Source organism: Vigna umbellata, chromosome 8, assembly GCF_029865625.1.
Source record: "Vigna umbellata cultivar VRB3 chromosome 8, Vumbellata_1.0, whole genome shotgun sequence".
In the NCBI taxonomy this organism is placed as follows: Eukaryota; Viridiplantae; Streptophyta; class Magnoliopsida; order Fabales; family Fabaceae; genus Vigna; species Vigna umbellata.
The window spans coordinates 32,585,308-32,603,199 of NC_142172.1; the positions used below are offsets into that span (position 1 = coordinate 32,585,308).

Here is a 17,892-nt window from a genome sequence, read left to right on the forward strand (position 1 = left end):
ATAAAGTCATTTTTTGTAAGAAATTGTTTAATAACTGAGTGTTTTTGGTTTTTTTCCAGGCCAATTACCAATTTTTTTGATGTCATTATGCTAAAACTCATTATGAAATCATTTTTTGTAAGAAATTGTTTAACAACGAGTATTTCTCATTTTTTCCAAGTCAATTACCAATTCCTTTATGCTTGTGAAAATTGAATAAAATTAGAAAAGACAAATTATAAGATGAAAACTCATTATAAAATCATTGTTTTTGTAAGATTGTTTAACGATAAGTGTTTCTGATTTTTTTTCAATTGGGACTACAGTAGGGATGACAGAGAAAAGATTGGAGTGAGAAAGAGGAAAGAGAAAGGGTTGAGAGGAATGAGAGAGGTGAGTAAGGGTTTCTGGGTTTCTTTTTTTTTTATTTTAGTTTTGAGAATGAAAATTATTAAAATACCCTTAACCTTAAAACTTAGAATCCATCCATGATATATAAGGATATTTTTGTCTACTAAAATCCAGTACACATTACTAAAATGTACCAACTGAAAAACAGGCGTACACGCGTTAGCAAATCCCATATATATATATATATATATATATATATATATATATATATATATATATATATATATATATATATATATATATATATATATATATATATATATATATACACACACACACGATGTAATATCCAAATGTATAAGTAAGTTTGCTTATAAATCTAGTTTTTATGAATTATATTTATTTGTAATTTGCATACTTTTAAGTAGAAGTATGGCTAAATTGTAGATTAACGTGATATTAAAATATTATTACATTTATTTATTCTATTTTATTATTAAAAATATTATTTTCAAATTATTCAACTTTTTTGTTGGAGATCTAAATTTTGAGTTGTTAATTGGTAATACTAAAGTACATATAAGCCTTTATTTTTTTTGCCCTTTCATTCTGTTAAAGAAAACAAAAGTTGACTCAACCTTACTTAAAAATAGTGTATAAATTGATATATAAAAAAATATTATTATCTATTATTATAACAGAATTTAATTTTTTGTAAAATCGACAATTTTGAACACAAATTATATATAGTAAAATTAGAAGAAAGGAATGCAAAAAATTATGAATTTATTCTTCTCACTAACTTATGGAAGTTATAAGATTGGTTTAACAAGTTAAAAAAAACGATAAATATTATAATATAATTTTTTTTATTAACAAATACTAACAATTAACATTTATTAATTTTAATATATATATATATATATATATATATATATATATATATATATATTTAAAGTGATTCATCTTGTACATTAATTTTAAACCGAAGAAAAGCTCCCTCCCAAAAGAAATACGGAATCTCAAACACTTTTGGATTTTACTGTAACTAAATTTGAACTGGTCACTTATTTTTACAACACTTTATTGTAAAGAGAAGAATAAAGAGCCCAAATCAGTAATAAAACTAATTAACAGTCTATAAAACATAGACATGTTTGGATAAGTTTGTTCATAAATAAATAAAAAAATTAATTTTTAATTATGAAAAAAATAATTTATAAAAATTATCTGATAAATTTTTATAAATTAATTTATAAAAAATATTTTTTATTTTTCCTTTTTGTAAAAAAGTTTATATCTGGATCAAAAATATCCGAAATTCATCCACAGACAAAGAAAACCTTAAAAAATAATTGAAGATTACCTAAAGCTAATTTGCTTACCTATAAAACTGAATACGAAGTTGGGCCTAATCACATTGGATCAACTTTTGTACTGCTGTCATTAGCTTTTCATTTTTTCACTTTTCAAGCATAAATGAAAATTCCTATTGTTACACGGAATGTAATTGCAATTATCTGAGTTGATACCTTGTACGCAAATCAAATCCCGATAAAAGTGAGGTATTAGCTGTGATAAACGAGAGGTGAAGCCTTCTAATGATGTTCAAATTCAAACGCCAAAAGGCTGCAAATGACCATGGATGAAGATTAACAGCGTAATTTGCTTTTCTTATTTTTTTAAAACTTAAATTATGTTTTGTTCTTTTTAATTTTGTAATAAACCTTGAAATAGTAGGCGGAGATATTTTTACGAGCTTCAAAAATCAAGTGCACTGTACAGAATTTCCTTTCTAGTTAGATTTAACTAGACATAAAAAACTGTAAAAATAAACTAAAAAGCTCGAGGTCTTCCTACGATAGACTTCACGATTTCACAACCACTCTTTTAGAAGCATTCACGCATTCACGATGAATTAAAAAGTTCGATAGAAATTTGAGAAGGACAAAAAATAATATGGACTTAAATGTTATTTCCAATCGATAATTTGAAGTGACATTTTATTTATTTTTCCAGATAAATATGCATAACCGAGTTGTTCATTTATGAAGGAAATGTTAAAAAAAGAATAAAAGTAGGTAACATGTTGACATTCAATTAAATATGAAAGAATAAAAGAAATAAAAAAAAATGGAAGGTGGAGAGGATAGTGGAACTCGAAAGAAGGAGGAATAAGCAAATGGCATGTACAGTGTACACGATAAAAATACATGAATCTGGAAACCATTAAAAACGATATAATTAAAAAAAAAAAAAATAAGAAACACCTGGCGCAATATAGCCTAGGCGTTGTAACCAACGCGCGCGGTCAACTCAACGCGCCACCGTCTATACCAGCCGGAGCACCCCCGGAGAGTAATTCTGCTAGAGCCGTCATGGTTCGCACTTGCATCTCCAAGGCGGAGATATAGTCCGTGGCTTCTTCCAGAAGGTTTGGGAACGAGACCTTCCGGCAACCGGGAACCAACCGGCTGAGAACGCGCGCTTTCTTCTGCACAGCCGGTAACCGGTTCCTCCTCTCTCCGCTGTTGATCCTCGCTCTCTTCAATCCGGTGGACGATGTCTTCTTCGCCTTCTTGTGCTGCGTGCGAAGCTTCCTCCACCGGCCCAGAATCGCGCGACTCCACCGCGTTCGGCCTCTGGCGGTGGCAGCGAGAATTCGGTCTGCGGTCTCGCGGACCTGGCCGGCGGCCGCAGGCCTGGCAACCGATGATGGAGTCCGGCGGAGAGCCTCGACGAGGCGGCGAGAGTAGATCCGTTGCTCCGCCTCGGATCTCCAAGGGACAGCGTTGGCGGAATTGTGATCGGCGGCGTGGTCTCCGATTTTCCTGCGCTTCTTTTGATTAGATTCTCGCATCGTTTCTGAATTACTTGAATCTACGTTGGGCTCAAAAGACTCCATAGATAATTGCAACCGAATGATTTGTCGATTGAGATGAAAAGATAAGAAGAATTTGAACGAAACCGTGAGGAAGAAGTCGATGGTGTTGGAAGCCAAGTGGGAGAAGAAAATAGAAGAAGAGAAAGAGTATAAAAGGAGTTCAAGTCACGGGGAACCACGCGTCCTTCAGTTACTCACATTTATTGCCCTACTCTTTCCTTTCCCCTTTTTTTTAACAATAGAACCAGCCTTTCAATATTATAAAATAAAAGGTTAGGATTAAATATCATTTTAGTTTCTAAATTTAAATGTGAAATTAAAATTTATAGGTTACAAATTTTGATTAAGTTTTATTTTTAAGTTTTAAAAATAAATAAATATAATAATTTTAATTTAATGGTGTTAACTTGTTTTAGATGTCAATATTTATTGTTTACATTATGTTTGAGTTCGAATATCAATTTAAAATAACAACGTTTAACACAAAAAAAATTAATATTAAATTAAAATGAATATATTTATTTATTTTGAAAATTTAAGACTAGGTATATAAAATTTTGAATTTTAATTTTATATCTAAATTTAGAGATTAAAAATATAATTAATTTTGAAAAATATATTTCTATCTTTTCCTTGAAATAACAAATAAGGTGTATACTTTTATTTACTAAAAAAGTTATAGATATGAATTGGTTTTGAAGAATAATTTTGAAAGAAATAGATTGAGGGGTTTGATATTAACATGGGTGAATATTGATTTATTTGGTGTATAATTAATTTGAGGGGGGGTAATGAAAGGGGTGGGAAGTTTAAGTATGAGTTTAGTTTGACTAATAAAGCGAAATGAAAGATTAACCAACAACAAGTATGTGGTTTGAATATGATAATAATAAAATAGAGAGAGATAGAGACCTCACATGAGGAAAGTTGAGGTTTATTTGATTGGACAAGAAGGGCTAGTGGACAACTTGCTTAATTAATTTTATCGTATTCTCCCCCACAGTTCTAACTAATTCCTTTTCAATTTTTAATTTTGATTCTAATTTTCGGTTGAAGAAACTTTAAAAATTTGCATGTCACGGGAGGCATAAAACTAATTGTAATTAAAGGGAGAAAGGGGACTCCATTTTCAAAGCATGTACATCCTATTAATCACACTATTATTTTGTGCCTCATACGGATAAGATCTCCCATGTTCCCTCAATCATCTTAACTTGCTTGCAAAGACAGAGCCTAAGAGGAGAGAGGAAAGAGAGAGGAGGGGACAAAAAAGAAAAAATTAAAACATGATTAGGTTAACCCATGTGTCTACCTTTCATTTGGCGCAACATCACCTATTTAAAACTCCTGTAAGTAACTCTTTTTACAAAAACTGCACATTTTAACCCTTCTCAGAAATCAAACAGAACCGGGGCTCATCAAGATTGATGGTCAGAGTGGTCATGACCCGGTCACGCTAAATCATGAACTTTTCTCTATTTCGTTCGTTCATTTTTTGGCTGGGTGTGAATGGCTAGCATGTGATAAAAGCCACAAAATGTGTGTTAAATTTCACTGTGGATCTTACCTTTGCCTGCAAGGATTGTTTAATGGTTTGGTTTATATTTTATGATTGGTAAAGAAATAAGTTTTCCAATGTTTTGGACACGAGGTTTGAAAAACAGGTTGATGAATTGATAAAGTAAGGGGTTTATTGGAAGGAGAAAAAACCTTTTATTTTTTTTAATGAGAAGGCATTGATGATGAATGGGAATGAGAAACGGAGTTGTCCTCTGTTGATTGGTTCCTGAAATGGGGCCAAACTTGTTTGTTTTTATTCTTGGCAATGATTAGGGGGTGATGCACCCAAATGGATGCCAAAATACAGAAAAAGGAAGACATGTTTTTTTTTTCTTTAGCATTTTCTATCTATCGGCTGGCCCTCTATTTTGTATTTATTTATTTGTTTTTCAATGTATGAAAGAAAGGATTTTTGGACTGACTTCCTCCCTGAGACGGTGTGGCCAGGTTTCATCCACATTGCCCACCCCTTTTCTCTCTGAAGAATAATAATATTCTACTGTACACTGCCCTGCATTATTGGTAAACTAAGCACTTCATTTTGGCCACCACCACCACCCTCCATGGCTTTGAGAAAAGCATGTTAAAATATCAGCAACAAAGTTCAGAATAAAATAGCTGTGGCGAGAATGGAAAATTGGAAACAAAATCTGTCAAAAATCTGATCAGCCTCGTATCCAAATGGCAAGCCAGAGAGCTTTGTCTCCCGGAAAGAGACACGCCTTGCTGTCTTAACTCCCTCCTAATATATTAAACAACAACGCAATTGGTCCAGTACAATCATTTTTCGCATTCACCCAAGAAACAAACAATACACTATTACTTTCATTCTATCATAACCATCTACAGTTCAAAACCTATGTGATAGTGAGACCGAGAGAGACCTCCTCCATCGATATTTTCACCTCATCATATCAAACAGATGCTCAATTACTGAAAGCTATTTTTACCTTTCTTATAGATTTGCTCCGAATCTTGTATTTTCATGTGGGGTTACTTACGAGGATTTCCACTTTAAAATCTTGTTATCAATCCATGTGAGAAGATATGACTTATATGATGTGATGAGACTTTTATGCAGCTCCTCTTCTTAGTTTATAATCAATATTCAATTTGACTTCTAATAAACCAATAATTCCATCCATCTCCACTTAATTAACCATGTTCCGTGAAGAACCCAATTTGCGTTTCACTTCCTCGTTTCTGACCATATTATATAATAATTTGCTGGAAAGTTCAGCTCTTGCACAAACATTAGTATATATATATATATATATATAATACAAAAGATTAGTTATAGCAGGTGACCGCATAAGACAAACAACATTCATTAATGATGCCGCTATGCTCCCCAACATGTTTTTCTTGCATTAAATAACCTCATAACGTATTGTGCAGTTTCTTATTTGTTTTATCTTTTCACCTGTTATGATGATGCATGAATGGTTGACCTTGGACAGGCAAAGCAAGCGCCGACTCATCACAATTCACGAATTTGATGCAGAGCACCAAAATTCGCACCTTCTGCTAATTTTTCTTGACAGCACTAAAAAGAAGAGGAATGATGTCTGCATAGAAAAATGTTTCTCCCACGAGAATTCTATCAGCAAATGGCTTGCACCAAACTAGTAGTAGACAATTGTTAGGCAGAGTTTTAATTTGGGATTTGGTGCAACTAACGCGTTTCACTCTGTCTTATCTTGAATATTATTATAAATTATAGTAAGTGTTGTGGTGAAGAAGACTGTTTCTAAAGACTAATTAATTTGTTTGCAACCTGTTTGTGGAAATGATTTATGCTTCTCGGCATTCTGAGAGCGAATAAAACACACGAATGTCCAATTATTGGCCACCCCACAAGCTTTATATTAATCAAACGCAACTGTTTGCCTTGCTAACCAATCCATCCCTTGCTTATCCACAAAACAATCATCATAATCCTGTTTATTTCTATAATATTTGCTATTAAGCGTATTCTTCAATGTCATTACACAATTCTGATGTCATCTTATTAGGCTAGAGAAAGCCAAAACACCTGACACACACATTGCAATTCTGAATTTGGACGGATCTCTCTGGAAGATGGATGTGTCTTTATTTTGTGGATTATTTTTTTTTAAAATGTAATATGGAAGCTATTATTTTTATGTTTGTCATTAGTTTTTCAAATTTATTGTAACTATTATTATTACTTATGTTTATTTAAATAAAAAATCCTAAATATTTTTGAAAATGTTGAAATGTGTGAGAGAGGTTTGTTGCTGCTGTGTAGTTGAGAAATCACTGTCCGAAGGTGGCCTCACGACAATTTTACCTTAATTTGGTTAATGTAAAGGTGTATTAATTCGAAGTTAATTATTTAGTTATAAATAATAAATTAAGCTTTCATTTCACTTTTTGCATACATTACAAAAAAAGACTAAAGATACTACCAAAAGAACTAGACCGTTACGCTTATTTCCATTAGTGTAAACCGTGTTTAATTAAAATGTTTTATAGATATAGTATATTCACACTAAAATTTAATATATCATCCTATACGAAAATTTAATAAAATTATCTTATTTATTATTATCAAAACTAGGATATTAAAAACAAGACTTACAAATAAAATCTTTTTATACCTTAAGTATCTATATTGATTATTTAATTAATATTTTAAAAAAACGACATAGAAAATCTTAGGTTTAAACCCTCCCTTGGTCCTCAAGTTTGTATGAAAATCTCAGTTGGGTCCTCAAGTTTTTTTCTGTCTCAATTGGGTCATATTTTTTGTAAAAATGAACAAATTTTATCCTAACCGTTAAATTGTAACAAACGGCGTTAGTTGGTGCTGACGTGTTTCATAATTAATACGCTGATGTCAAAATATTTGATTACGTGGAATTTTTATTTAATTTGAGAGATTATGACATGGCACCGTTGTATTGTAGATTTCTGTTCAAGATGAGACAGAGGAAGAGCATTCCGACTTTCTTGCGACCAGCGAACTTGCAGATCCAAAGGAACAACCTCTCCTTCTCCTTCTCCTTGAGCATCTTTGTTGCCTTTCGTGCAAAGCCGTTCTGTACCTGTTTATCCAAAGACCCATAACTTCCAGAACGAATTCAAATACCCAATGGAGCAGACATTTATGCCCCACTCATTCCTCGCCCTTCTCTTTCTCTCCACCCAGATCACGCATTCATCCACGCAACAAAATCCAACGCCACCAATTCCCAATGCACTCTCATCAATCCCACTCTCACTTCCAACTCAAAAATGGGAAAAAAAAAAACAAATAAACAATAACAATAGGAATAGGAATAAAACAAAGTTGATTCCCCTTTGTGGTTATTCAAGATCCCGAAATAACACAAAGAACAGAACCATGTATTGGGTGGAATCCTTCTTTAGAATTTCCAATTCCTTCACTGGTTGTTATTGAACAACCATGTATGCTGCAAAGTAGTGTGAGACAAGAGCTTGCTGTAAAATCCTCAACTTGTTCAAGCACAGGATCGTATCTTGAAATTAAAACTACACAAGCACCACATCCCCTGAAACCAACCATTTCAAAACATCAAGTACCAGATTGAAAAAAGAATTAGGACTACTTAAAGCCAACACCTTCTCCTTCTTCATCTGCATGAGTAGACCACTAGAAAAATAAGACGAAACATTGAAATCACAGTTGTCTAAAATTAATCTTACAGAGAAAAAAAAGGGGAAAATAGTAAATACCAAGCTTACAGAAATTGAAAGGCAAAAATAAAAAATAAAAAAGATCGGAAATTCAAATACACCCATGGGGGAACAACGCTAAAAACTAATTCAGCAATGAAACAAACAAATCAATAAACTCCATGAGCTCCGAAAGATATAAACCCTTTGTGGTTATTCAAGATCCCGAAATAACACAAAGTTGATTCCCCTTTTTGGTCTGTGATTGTGTTGTAGATGGTGGGTGGCGCCGGTGGAGCAACAATGGAGGAGGAAGCAGAGGGGCAGGGAGGTAGTCAAAACATCATCACGTGCCATGTCATAATCTCTCAAATTAAATAAAAATTCCCCGTAATCAAATATTTTGACATCAGCGTATTAATTATGCAACACGTCAGCACCAACTAACGCCGTTTGTTACAATTTAACGGTTAGGGTAAAATTTGTTCATTTTTACAAAAAATATGATCCAATTGAGACAGAAAAAAACTTGAGGACCCAACTGAGATTTTCATACAAACTTGAGGACCAAGGGAGGGTTTAAACCAAAATCTTAATATAGTAATATCTAGTTCTTATGATCTACTCAACATATAAACTTCAAATTTTGAAAATTTTATAACATCGTTTATTTTATCTGAAAATCTTGAGTTAGAATTTAAATGAAGTTTAATGTAAATTATCTAAATCATGATTTAGTATAGTAAAAAACGTTGTAAGTATACGGAGTTTGGTAATAATTTTTTTCTATCCATAATTTATTTTTATAAATCAAATTCCGTCTTAGATAATTAAGTTATACGATATTTCTTTTTAATTTGGTCTTTACGTAAATCTCTAAATATATAATAAAATGTTCTAATACTTATATTGGTTTTTATGTTAGTTATTTTGTTTTTAATCATTAGTTTCTTTTTTTCCTTTTTCATCTTAATAATAAATGCGTAACATAATTAACAAAATTGACAAAACAATAAAATTAATACAATACAAAAAAAAACATTATTTTAAATTTTGAAAACGCTAAATTTAATTTTAGTTTTTGAAAATGAAATCATTTAAAAAGAAATGGAGAACGGAAATATTTATTCTCTTGTAATACACATGTTTGTTTACAAACTTCTTATTTCATCTTCCTCTTTTATTTGTGAGATTAAGTAATTAGTCTCGTTTTGAAAGGAAAACAAAAACAACACTTATACCTAAAGAAATATGTTTAGGCTTTAGACGTCTTAATATTTAAGGATTAAAGAAAATGGCACGATTATATTGAGATACATCTCCACCATGTAAATAATTGTCACATGGCTTAAGTAATAAATTTGTTTAACATGCAAGGAGATGCAACTTGAATGGACAATTTAAATGCCCATCTTTAGAGGTTTATGAAATAGTATTGTTAGATTAGACATTTCTATCTTTTTGCATTTCATATAATTAGGTTCATCAATGACGTTTTTAGGTTTAGAAGATGACTTTTACCTGTGTTTAGTTATTAATAATTTTGTTGCAACGTCTATCAGAATGTGCTTAAGAATGATAAATGACATGTTTTATTTAAATTAAAATTTGAAAGAAAAGAAGACCTTTGTTTCTCGAAATAATTGGTCCTTGAAAATTAATTTGAAACGAAGGATTTTTTTTTCATAAGTAAATATGGAAACTAAATCTTACCAAAATTCTAATATATCTATTAAAAATAATTAACTTATAATTAATAACTTTTAAAATATTTGTTTAATGTCAAATAAATATGTGAAATTATTTTGTGTACAATCGATCGAGAGACAGATTTTATGAAAGCAGAAAAAATGGAAGGTCGTAACGCATACAAGAATTGATTTTTTATTTTGAAACGAGTTTTTTTTTTGTCGAACAAAATATAATTGAAAAAAATAATGTTTGTTAACCGTAGGAAAAAATAACTTACGTCAAGTTGATTTAGTTACAAACAAGGGTAAGATAACAATCAAAATTAAATCCTCGAAGAAAAATATTATTAAAAATATATTTCTAAAGAAAAATTCAAGATTTACAGATATGAGAAAACTGAAAGTTAAAATTCTTTGCTTGATATTTAAGTAACTAAATTATGCACACTGATGATAAATTTTAAGATTGAAAAATATTCTTTTGATACACTTAAATTTTTTACATTTATTTAACATTATCTTTATTTTTCTTTTATATTTTTAAAAAAATAAAAAATTTTATATTTTTATGACAATTTTATCTTAAAAGTGTGTCATATAATATCGTTAAGATATTATCTATTTTGTGTTTGTTCGGGTGAAAATAGACTTCATTGAAATAGGGAAAGAGGTAAAATCGAATACCAGGTTTTACTTTTGTATTTGCCTTCCCCTCCCCTTTCCCATCTTATGATGAAGTTGTAGAAAAATTATATTTTAAAATAATAGAGGAATATTGTTTTTTCTTCGTGTAAACAGTATACTAATATTTTCATATAATTTATTTATTTATTTGTACTTATTCAAATAAATAAAGATCATTTATTAATTTCTTGTATTAATCTATTGGTTCAAACAGGATATCTTTTCATTTTTTTTAAATTATCATTCCTAACTATTATATTGTTTATTTTATTTTATATCCATAAAAAACATAAATTATGTCAATTGGCCTTTTTAAGAAGAGTTGACAAACTGTCTTTTCTAATTGTCTTTTTATTTATGAAAGAGAAATGAATATGATAACATTTATAGAGCATGGCATCAAGCTTTCTCAACTAAATAAAGTCACCATTTTAAAATTGAGAGTTGATAAGTTGTCTCAATTAAATTTTTTCGTAATTAAACTTGGCAATAAATGTAGTAGATATGGTTTTGTTACCCTTTTAATTAAAAGTGAGAGTTGACAAAAAATGTTGTAGTTTTCACTACCTACTATTAAAAAACAAATAATAATAATAATAATAATAATAATAATAATAATAATAATAATAATAATAATAATAATAATAATAATAATAACACGTTGCATAAAATTGTCTTAACAAATGTGTCCTTTTCTCTTTTCAAAACACAAAAATGAGTTGAAGAACTGTCTCAACTAATTCTTTTCCGTGAATTCTTTGACAACAAAAGAAGTGGTTGCATAATTACTGTTCAGATAAAGAATTAATTGCTTGGAAATTATCGCATATAAATTCGTGTCTGACTGTGAATTATATATATATATATATATATATATATATATATATATATATATATATATATATATATATATATATATTTTAAATTGTTTCTTCTCAAAACTAAATTATATATTATATTGTTTGTGTTTAAAAGTTATGTAAAACATGATCTACTGAGTGACATTTGTCCACTATGAAATTTATTTTGTTATAAAAAAAATCCAACGACTACAACTTTTTTATAGAATATAAAGATAAGTAACATATAATTTAGTTTAAGAATAAAACATATTTTTTTAATGTTTTGAAAAAAAGTATTTAATAATTTTTTTGTGAAGTGATATGAGGTTGCCATAAACACATGTCCATGTATGACTAATGGTGTGAGATTGAATTATGTAAAAGACATACATTTGTTTACCTAATTTAGTTAGTTGATAAAGCTATGAAGCGAGGAGAAGCATTTGTCAAAAATAGTAGGCGTGTGACTTTTCTTCAGGGTCAAATACAAAATCCCTTTTGTTTTTAAAATGAGTTAATTCACTTGAAAATAAAGAAATTGATTTTAGTTATTAACAAGATAAATATATCAATATATAAGTATAAAAAGTTACACAGATAAAATATAAAATATCAATAATTAAGTATATGTTAATTCAAACAGAAACGAGTTGATGCTTTAGATTATTTTAGCTATAATTTGTGTCTATAAGACAAAACTGTTTAATAAAACAATATCGTTTAGCAACTCGTATTTTAAAGTTTAATAAACAGTGCATCTAATAAAAATGAACCGTTTAGGATAAACTTATTAAACGTTTTAGTCATATTAACTTTATCCTAAACGTTAACGTGAAAACAGAGATTGTTTTAATGCTAAGTACACGTACAATGCCTAAACGCTTAAAATATTAAATAGTACTAGTTTGTCGTCTGTGTTGTGTTCTGTTTATATGTGCATATAACAAAAATACAACACTTTTTCAAATGTTGTGCATTGTACCATAATAACATTAAGAGACAGAAATACATTTTTTGAATGTTTCTTCAAGTGTTTTATACTTTGTTAATCCATGATCGTACCTTGCCTAAGCACTTAAGGTATTAAATACATTATGAATAGTATTAGTTTTTCTTATGTGATGTGTTTTCTTTATCTCTACGGATCACAAAAGTACATCGTTTTTTCAAATGTTCTGCATTGTACTAGAAGAACGTTAAGAGATAGAAATGTATTCTTTGAATGTTTATTCAAGTGTTTTACACTTTGTTCATTTATACAAGTTATCTCGTGTATAATATTTGACTTCGGACCAAAAGACTGCCTATGTTTTAAACTATCTATTCGAACTATCTCTTTTTCTGAAATTTATCTGTATTAATTTATATGCATTGTTATGATAAACTTAAACTCATAACTATAATTAATACTATATTAAAAAGTGAATATTATGTCTAACTCAATTTCATCAAATCAATTTATAAAATAAAATTTATACTCATTTATATATTATAAATTTGTGTTATATTGGGTGTGGACTATAATAATATATATTAAATCCACTTTTATGAGGGGTTTGAGTCAAGTGTTTCTAGACTGTTTTCAGATACGTTTAACACATGTTGTAGAACCACGTCTCAAACATTAAACGTGCTTTCAAATCTATGTTAAAGTGTTTGTTTCATACTTCTATAATCAAACTGTACTTGCATCAAAGTTACGACTTGTTCTCTATCCGAGAAACAATGTTTTGTCGCTGTGCTGAAGTGAAATCTCATTTGATATTGTTCACAAAAATATAGTCATATATAGTTTACTACTTTAACCACATTTGTTATTTCAAAACCACTTTTCCATCAAAAACACTTTTAAAACATAAATCAATCTACTCAGACGCACTTTTGACTAAAATCAATTGTATAGTGAAGTTGGTTTAAATTAATTTCTGAAATTGTAAACCAAACGCATACTTAGTTGATAAGTAATCCAAAGTGAAAACAAGAGAAGATGACGAGAGTATCTCAAGATTCTTAACAATCTTCCTTTACAAGTGAAAAGGATGGTGTTTGTTAGATACATAAAAATAATTTTGAATATTTATAGATTTTTATAAGTGAAGACGATGGCCCATAAGATGATGAATGGAAAAGTTAGCCATGTGATTATGAATTATTGATGTAAAATTTTTACGTTTCAGCATTTAAAGAACTATTGATTTAAAAGAAGAGATTATATTCATATATAGAATTTAATATTTATGGATTATCCTTTAATCAAGTTCTTAAGACACAGAGTTTCAAAGCGAAGTCGTTTTTCACATGTGGCAGACCCACATTTATTTACTTCTAGAAGGTAGATCACAAGATACAGCTAACAACTACGAAGAACACTACTAGGCCACAAAAACTACAGCACTATCAGTGTTTATAATCAAATTTTTATGTTGACTTAGTACACGTGCTTAGTCATATTCACGTGTCCTCCTAGAACTTAGTCATATTTTCATTCAATGTATCACTTCCTCTTATTTATTAATATGATTCTGTGATTGTATTTCTATTATTATTTTCAAGCTTATTAGGATCAAAATGATTTTTCTTGTTCTTTTTATAAGAATTTTGTCAGAGACATACAAATACCAAATTTATCTTTTTTTATCATTAATTTAATTTGTAATAAAAATAAATAAATTAAATTCATATTATTTGAATACCTCTTTTCACTGTATGGATACTAATTTAAATGTTATCATTAGTTTACATCTCAATTACGCTAATACTCCAGTAGAACTTATGTATGTTTTTTATATTGTTTTAGACTTGTCTGTTGTAATTACAAAAGTTTAAAAAGTGAAAAAAAATAGTTTAATTGAAAAGAAACATTTTTTTAAAAAAAGCAAATATTTTTTCTTAAACTTTTTTGGTAGTTGGCTGTTGTACCAACACTGACTTCTGAATCTTATCTTTTTTCTATATCGGGCTTTATTCGGCCTTACATGCTCTTTTGCCAAATACAGATAAATAATACTAAATACACCCTCTTTTACTAAATACACCCCCTCTTTTATTTTCTGTTTAGTTCTCTTTATCCGTTCATAATTCCCACTCAGTCATTCAAACTCGGAACTAATTTGTACTGATGCTTGTTCAACAATTTAATTTTCTAACTATTTTTGAAGTTAATTAAAATTAAACCTTTGGGATTATCTAATCAAACAATTTGAATACTTCATGAGCCTATAAATACCACGTGAAATTTGAATGAAAAAGAGATTAGTTAAATCAGAATCCGCAACATAGAGGAAGAGAATAGAGGAATTAAAGCTTCATTGCAAATGTTAAGTCCCAAGGAAAACGCAGTCTGGAATAGGAGTTACACCACACAAGTTTGCGTTACCATACAAGACTTTGCTACATATATCTACATACTTTCCTAGTGTCAAGAGAAAATGCTATGACGCAACTATTACAGGCCCATTTAAGCTGTTCCAAAACCATGGATATATATATACATAGCAGCAAGGATCGAGCCACTGTAAACAGAGAACTGCTGAATGCTCAGATATGGTCTCAGAGCAGAAAAAACCCGTCTACAACTAGTGGAGTTACTCGGATTCCCTTGTTGCAAAATCAAGTGAACAATTTCCATCCCAATCCATCTGAAATGGAGGATCCATTGGTGCTTTTTCAGTCATTTTAAGAGCTACATCTGCTTCAGGTTGCAGTGTTACATGGTAATCACCACAAATACTAGACCACTTCTCTTCCCTGGTCTCTTGGCTGCTCTGCTGTTTATTGCGTCTAACCATTGCTTCCTTAATTTGTTCTTTGTTCTTCTTGCTTTCCTCCACATATGGCTGCATGAAAAGTTATCAGAAATGGAATACATAATAAGCCAACCAGACCAACTTTTACATACCTGTTTCTCAGTTTCAGACATGGTCCTCCATGAATGAATAGCCATACTCAGTATTTTTCCATCCAAGACCTCATTGCAAGTTTTCAACCGAGCACATTCATGCTTGAGGAATATCTGATATGCAGTCTTTCGTCCCACCGGGGCACCTCGGCGTTTCTTCTTTTCTTTCGGAGGTGTTGGTAAAAGCACAGGCTGTTGCACATACCCAGCCCCAGCTAGGTTGGAACAAAAAGTATAGCATAAGCATCTCTGAAGTCATAAGCGTTACTGAAGAAAACCGATTTACATAGTCTCAAAGCCTGAAAAGATTTTAGCCAATCAACAAACCTGTCATGTGGCAAGAGTATTGCTTGGACATTTCTGTGGCCTTCTGATCATCTTTACTATCCATCTTAGGAGCCAAACTCACTGTTGAAATCCTCTTCTTCCTAAGCGGACCTTCTTCTAAAGAGGAAGACGTGGAAAGGGAGCAAAAGGAGCCTTTAAGGTCAATCAGTACATTTTCAGCCAAAAACCAAAATGTAGCAAAAACATCAAATAAAAATGTTGCTGAAATGTCTTGTGTTATGCATGTCTAAGCAGTAAATGTATGTAGAAACTGCCAAGAACATTCCATATCAAACTTATGCTCAAATGCCAGATTGAATTTGTATTGTATCAACTTAAATAACAAATAACAATAGGGATATTGGGCTAACCTTTGTTGCTGGCAGATCGGAAAGCTAGCTTTTCAGGACGCCTGTAGAAGTACAATTGCTCAAACTGGTAGAGAAGATGTGAGTAAAGCCTTTCAACTTGAGCAGATAACTTCACACTATTCCCTTCCAATTTCAGGGCAATCACAACTTCACCCCACTTCCTTTCTCGACCAACCTGAAAACATTTAAGAGAAAATCCATGACATTAACATTGTATTAAATTAGAGACAAATTCATGCAGTATACTGACATTACTCACATGCACAGAGAAGCTCCAATACTGACAAAATAACACACGAAAACAACTAAATATCTTGATGTCAATTTGGACCACACTTCCACAGGGCAATGCAATATATATATATATGTATGTATGTATGTATATACCTGTTGATATCCTCCTCTTCTTGTCACCTCCAAGTAAAACAGGTACAAGTCCAGCAATGTTTCTCGAACATTGAAACTGCCAAGTAGAATTGGATTAGAGCATTATTATTCAAACCTTTCATATTTCACATCACCCTCCCCCACAGTTATCTATTAAATAACAAAATTTCATGATGAACCAGCAACAGTAGACTAAAAAATGAGAGAAAGAACAACTGTAAGAAAAAAAACAAGTAACATTTTGCAAACCTCGATTGAGACAAAAACAGATAATAATTTTAAATTAGGAAGGTGGTGGTGACTGTTTCTGTTCATGAGAACAATCATGAAAAGTCAAGAGCTCAAACTCGCCAAACTGGAAGCACCCACTAAAAAAAAAAGTGAACTTTCTTTGCATGCAATGCACCTTGAGAGCAACCAAACAACAGCTAAAAAGAAACGTGACTGGAGTGTTTCACCACCCCATCAGAGAAACAAAACGCAAAATGGGAAGCACGTTAAGAATATATGAAAACAAGAGGCAGCTACAATGTTGTTGAGTGAATGAAGTGTTTGTTTTATATAAGCAGTAAATCACTCACATGAGAGTGAGTCCAGAAGACTCCAACAACTCAACGAGTTTATCATAGAAGCTGTCGGAGTCATCACCCGGAGAACAGTGCCCTTTGTGGGACCCAACAGGCCTTGAGGTGGAGGAAACATTGGGAAGGTCCTTGAGATGGGTCTCGGATGGCAATGGAAGTATTATCTCCTCTTTCTTCTCCATGTTTGAGGAGGCAAAGCAACGAAGCTAGGGTGAAACACTAACCCCCAACTACTTCAAATGAACATGGAAACCTTAAGTTATGCCTTTGCGACAGCTGCACGCAGTACGTGGCGTTCCTACTTTTTACCTCATCAAAATTCAAATGGATAAATACGATTTTGCAGCATTTTACTGTTTCTATTTCGGGTTTGGTTCTACTCAAAATATACAAAAAAGGAAATGGTTTTTTGGTCATCTAGTTTTAAATGTACAAATATTAACGTTGCTGGCAGCAATGATGATCTAAGGACAGTTTTGGGTTTGGATCCAGATTATCTGCAACCCCTGTGCTATAAAAAGTTGAAATTTTTAGTTCCTGGGGTCGATCATGCTTAAACCCTGATTTGAAAATCATACTGAATTTTTATAATTTGAAATCTTTTTCAGTTATCGGTAATGTTTTTTAAAATTTGTGTCTTCTTTAGTACAGGAGATTTCAAGTTGAAAAAA

At 31.0% G+C, this 17,892-nt stretch overlaps 2 protein-coding genes across 4 annotated transcripts; both read right to left on the reverse strand.

Moving 5' to 3' along the window:
* Positions 1-2,483: 2,483 nt before the first annotated feature.
* LOC124826743 (transcription factor bHLH149) lies at positions 2,484-3,410 on the reverse strand. Its single transcript, XM_047299663.2, has one exon. The coding sequence runs from the start codon at positions 3,233-3,235 to the stop codon at positions 2,642-2,644; it is 594 nt and encodes a 197-aa protein (XP_047155619.1). The 5' UTR covers positions 3,236-3,410; the 3' UTR covers positions 2,484-2,641.
* An 11,520-nt stretch (positions 3,411-14,930) lies between these two features.
* On the reverse strand, positions 14,931-17,509 carry LOC148194498 (high mobility group B protein 10-like). Of its 3 annotated transcripts, none has more exons than XM_088097642.1 (6): positions 17,219-17,509; positions 16,638-16,713; positions 16,251-16,425; positions 15,880-15,993; positions 15,553-15,767; positions 14,931-15,490 (listed from the first exon to the last, which is right to left on the reverse strand). In XM_088097642.1, exons 1-6 carry the CDS (start codon positions 17,401-17,403, stop codon positions 15,239-15,241), a joined length of 1,017 nt encoding a protein of 338 aa, XP_087953768.1. In that variant the 5' UTR covers positions 17,404-17,509; the 3' UTR covers positions 14,931-15,238. The 3 variants fall into 3 exon arrangements, with proteins under 3 accessions (XP_087953768.1, XP_087953766.1, XP_087953767.1); XM_088097640.1 differs by having other exon boundaries at positions 15,880-16,032; XM_088097641.1 differs by having other exon boundaries at positions 15,880-15,996; positions 17,219-17,507.
* Between the last annotated feature and the right edge of the window lie 383 nt (positions 17,510-17,892).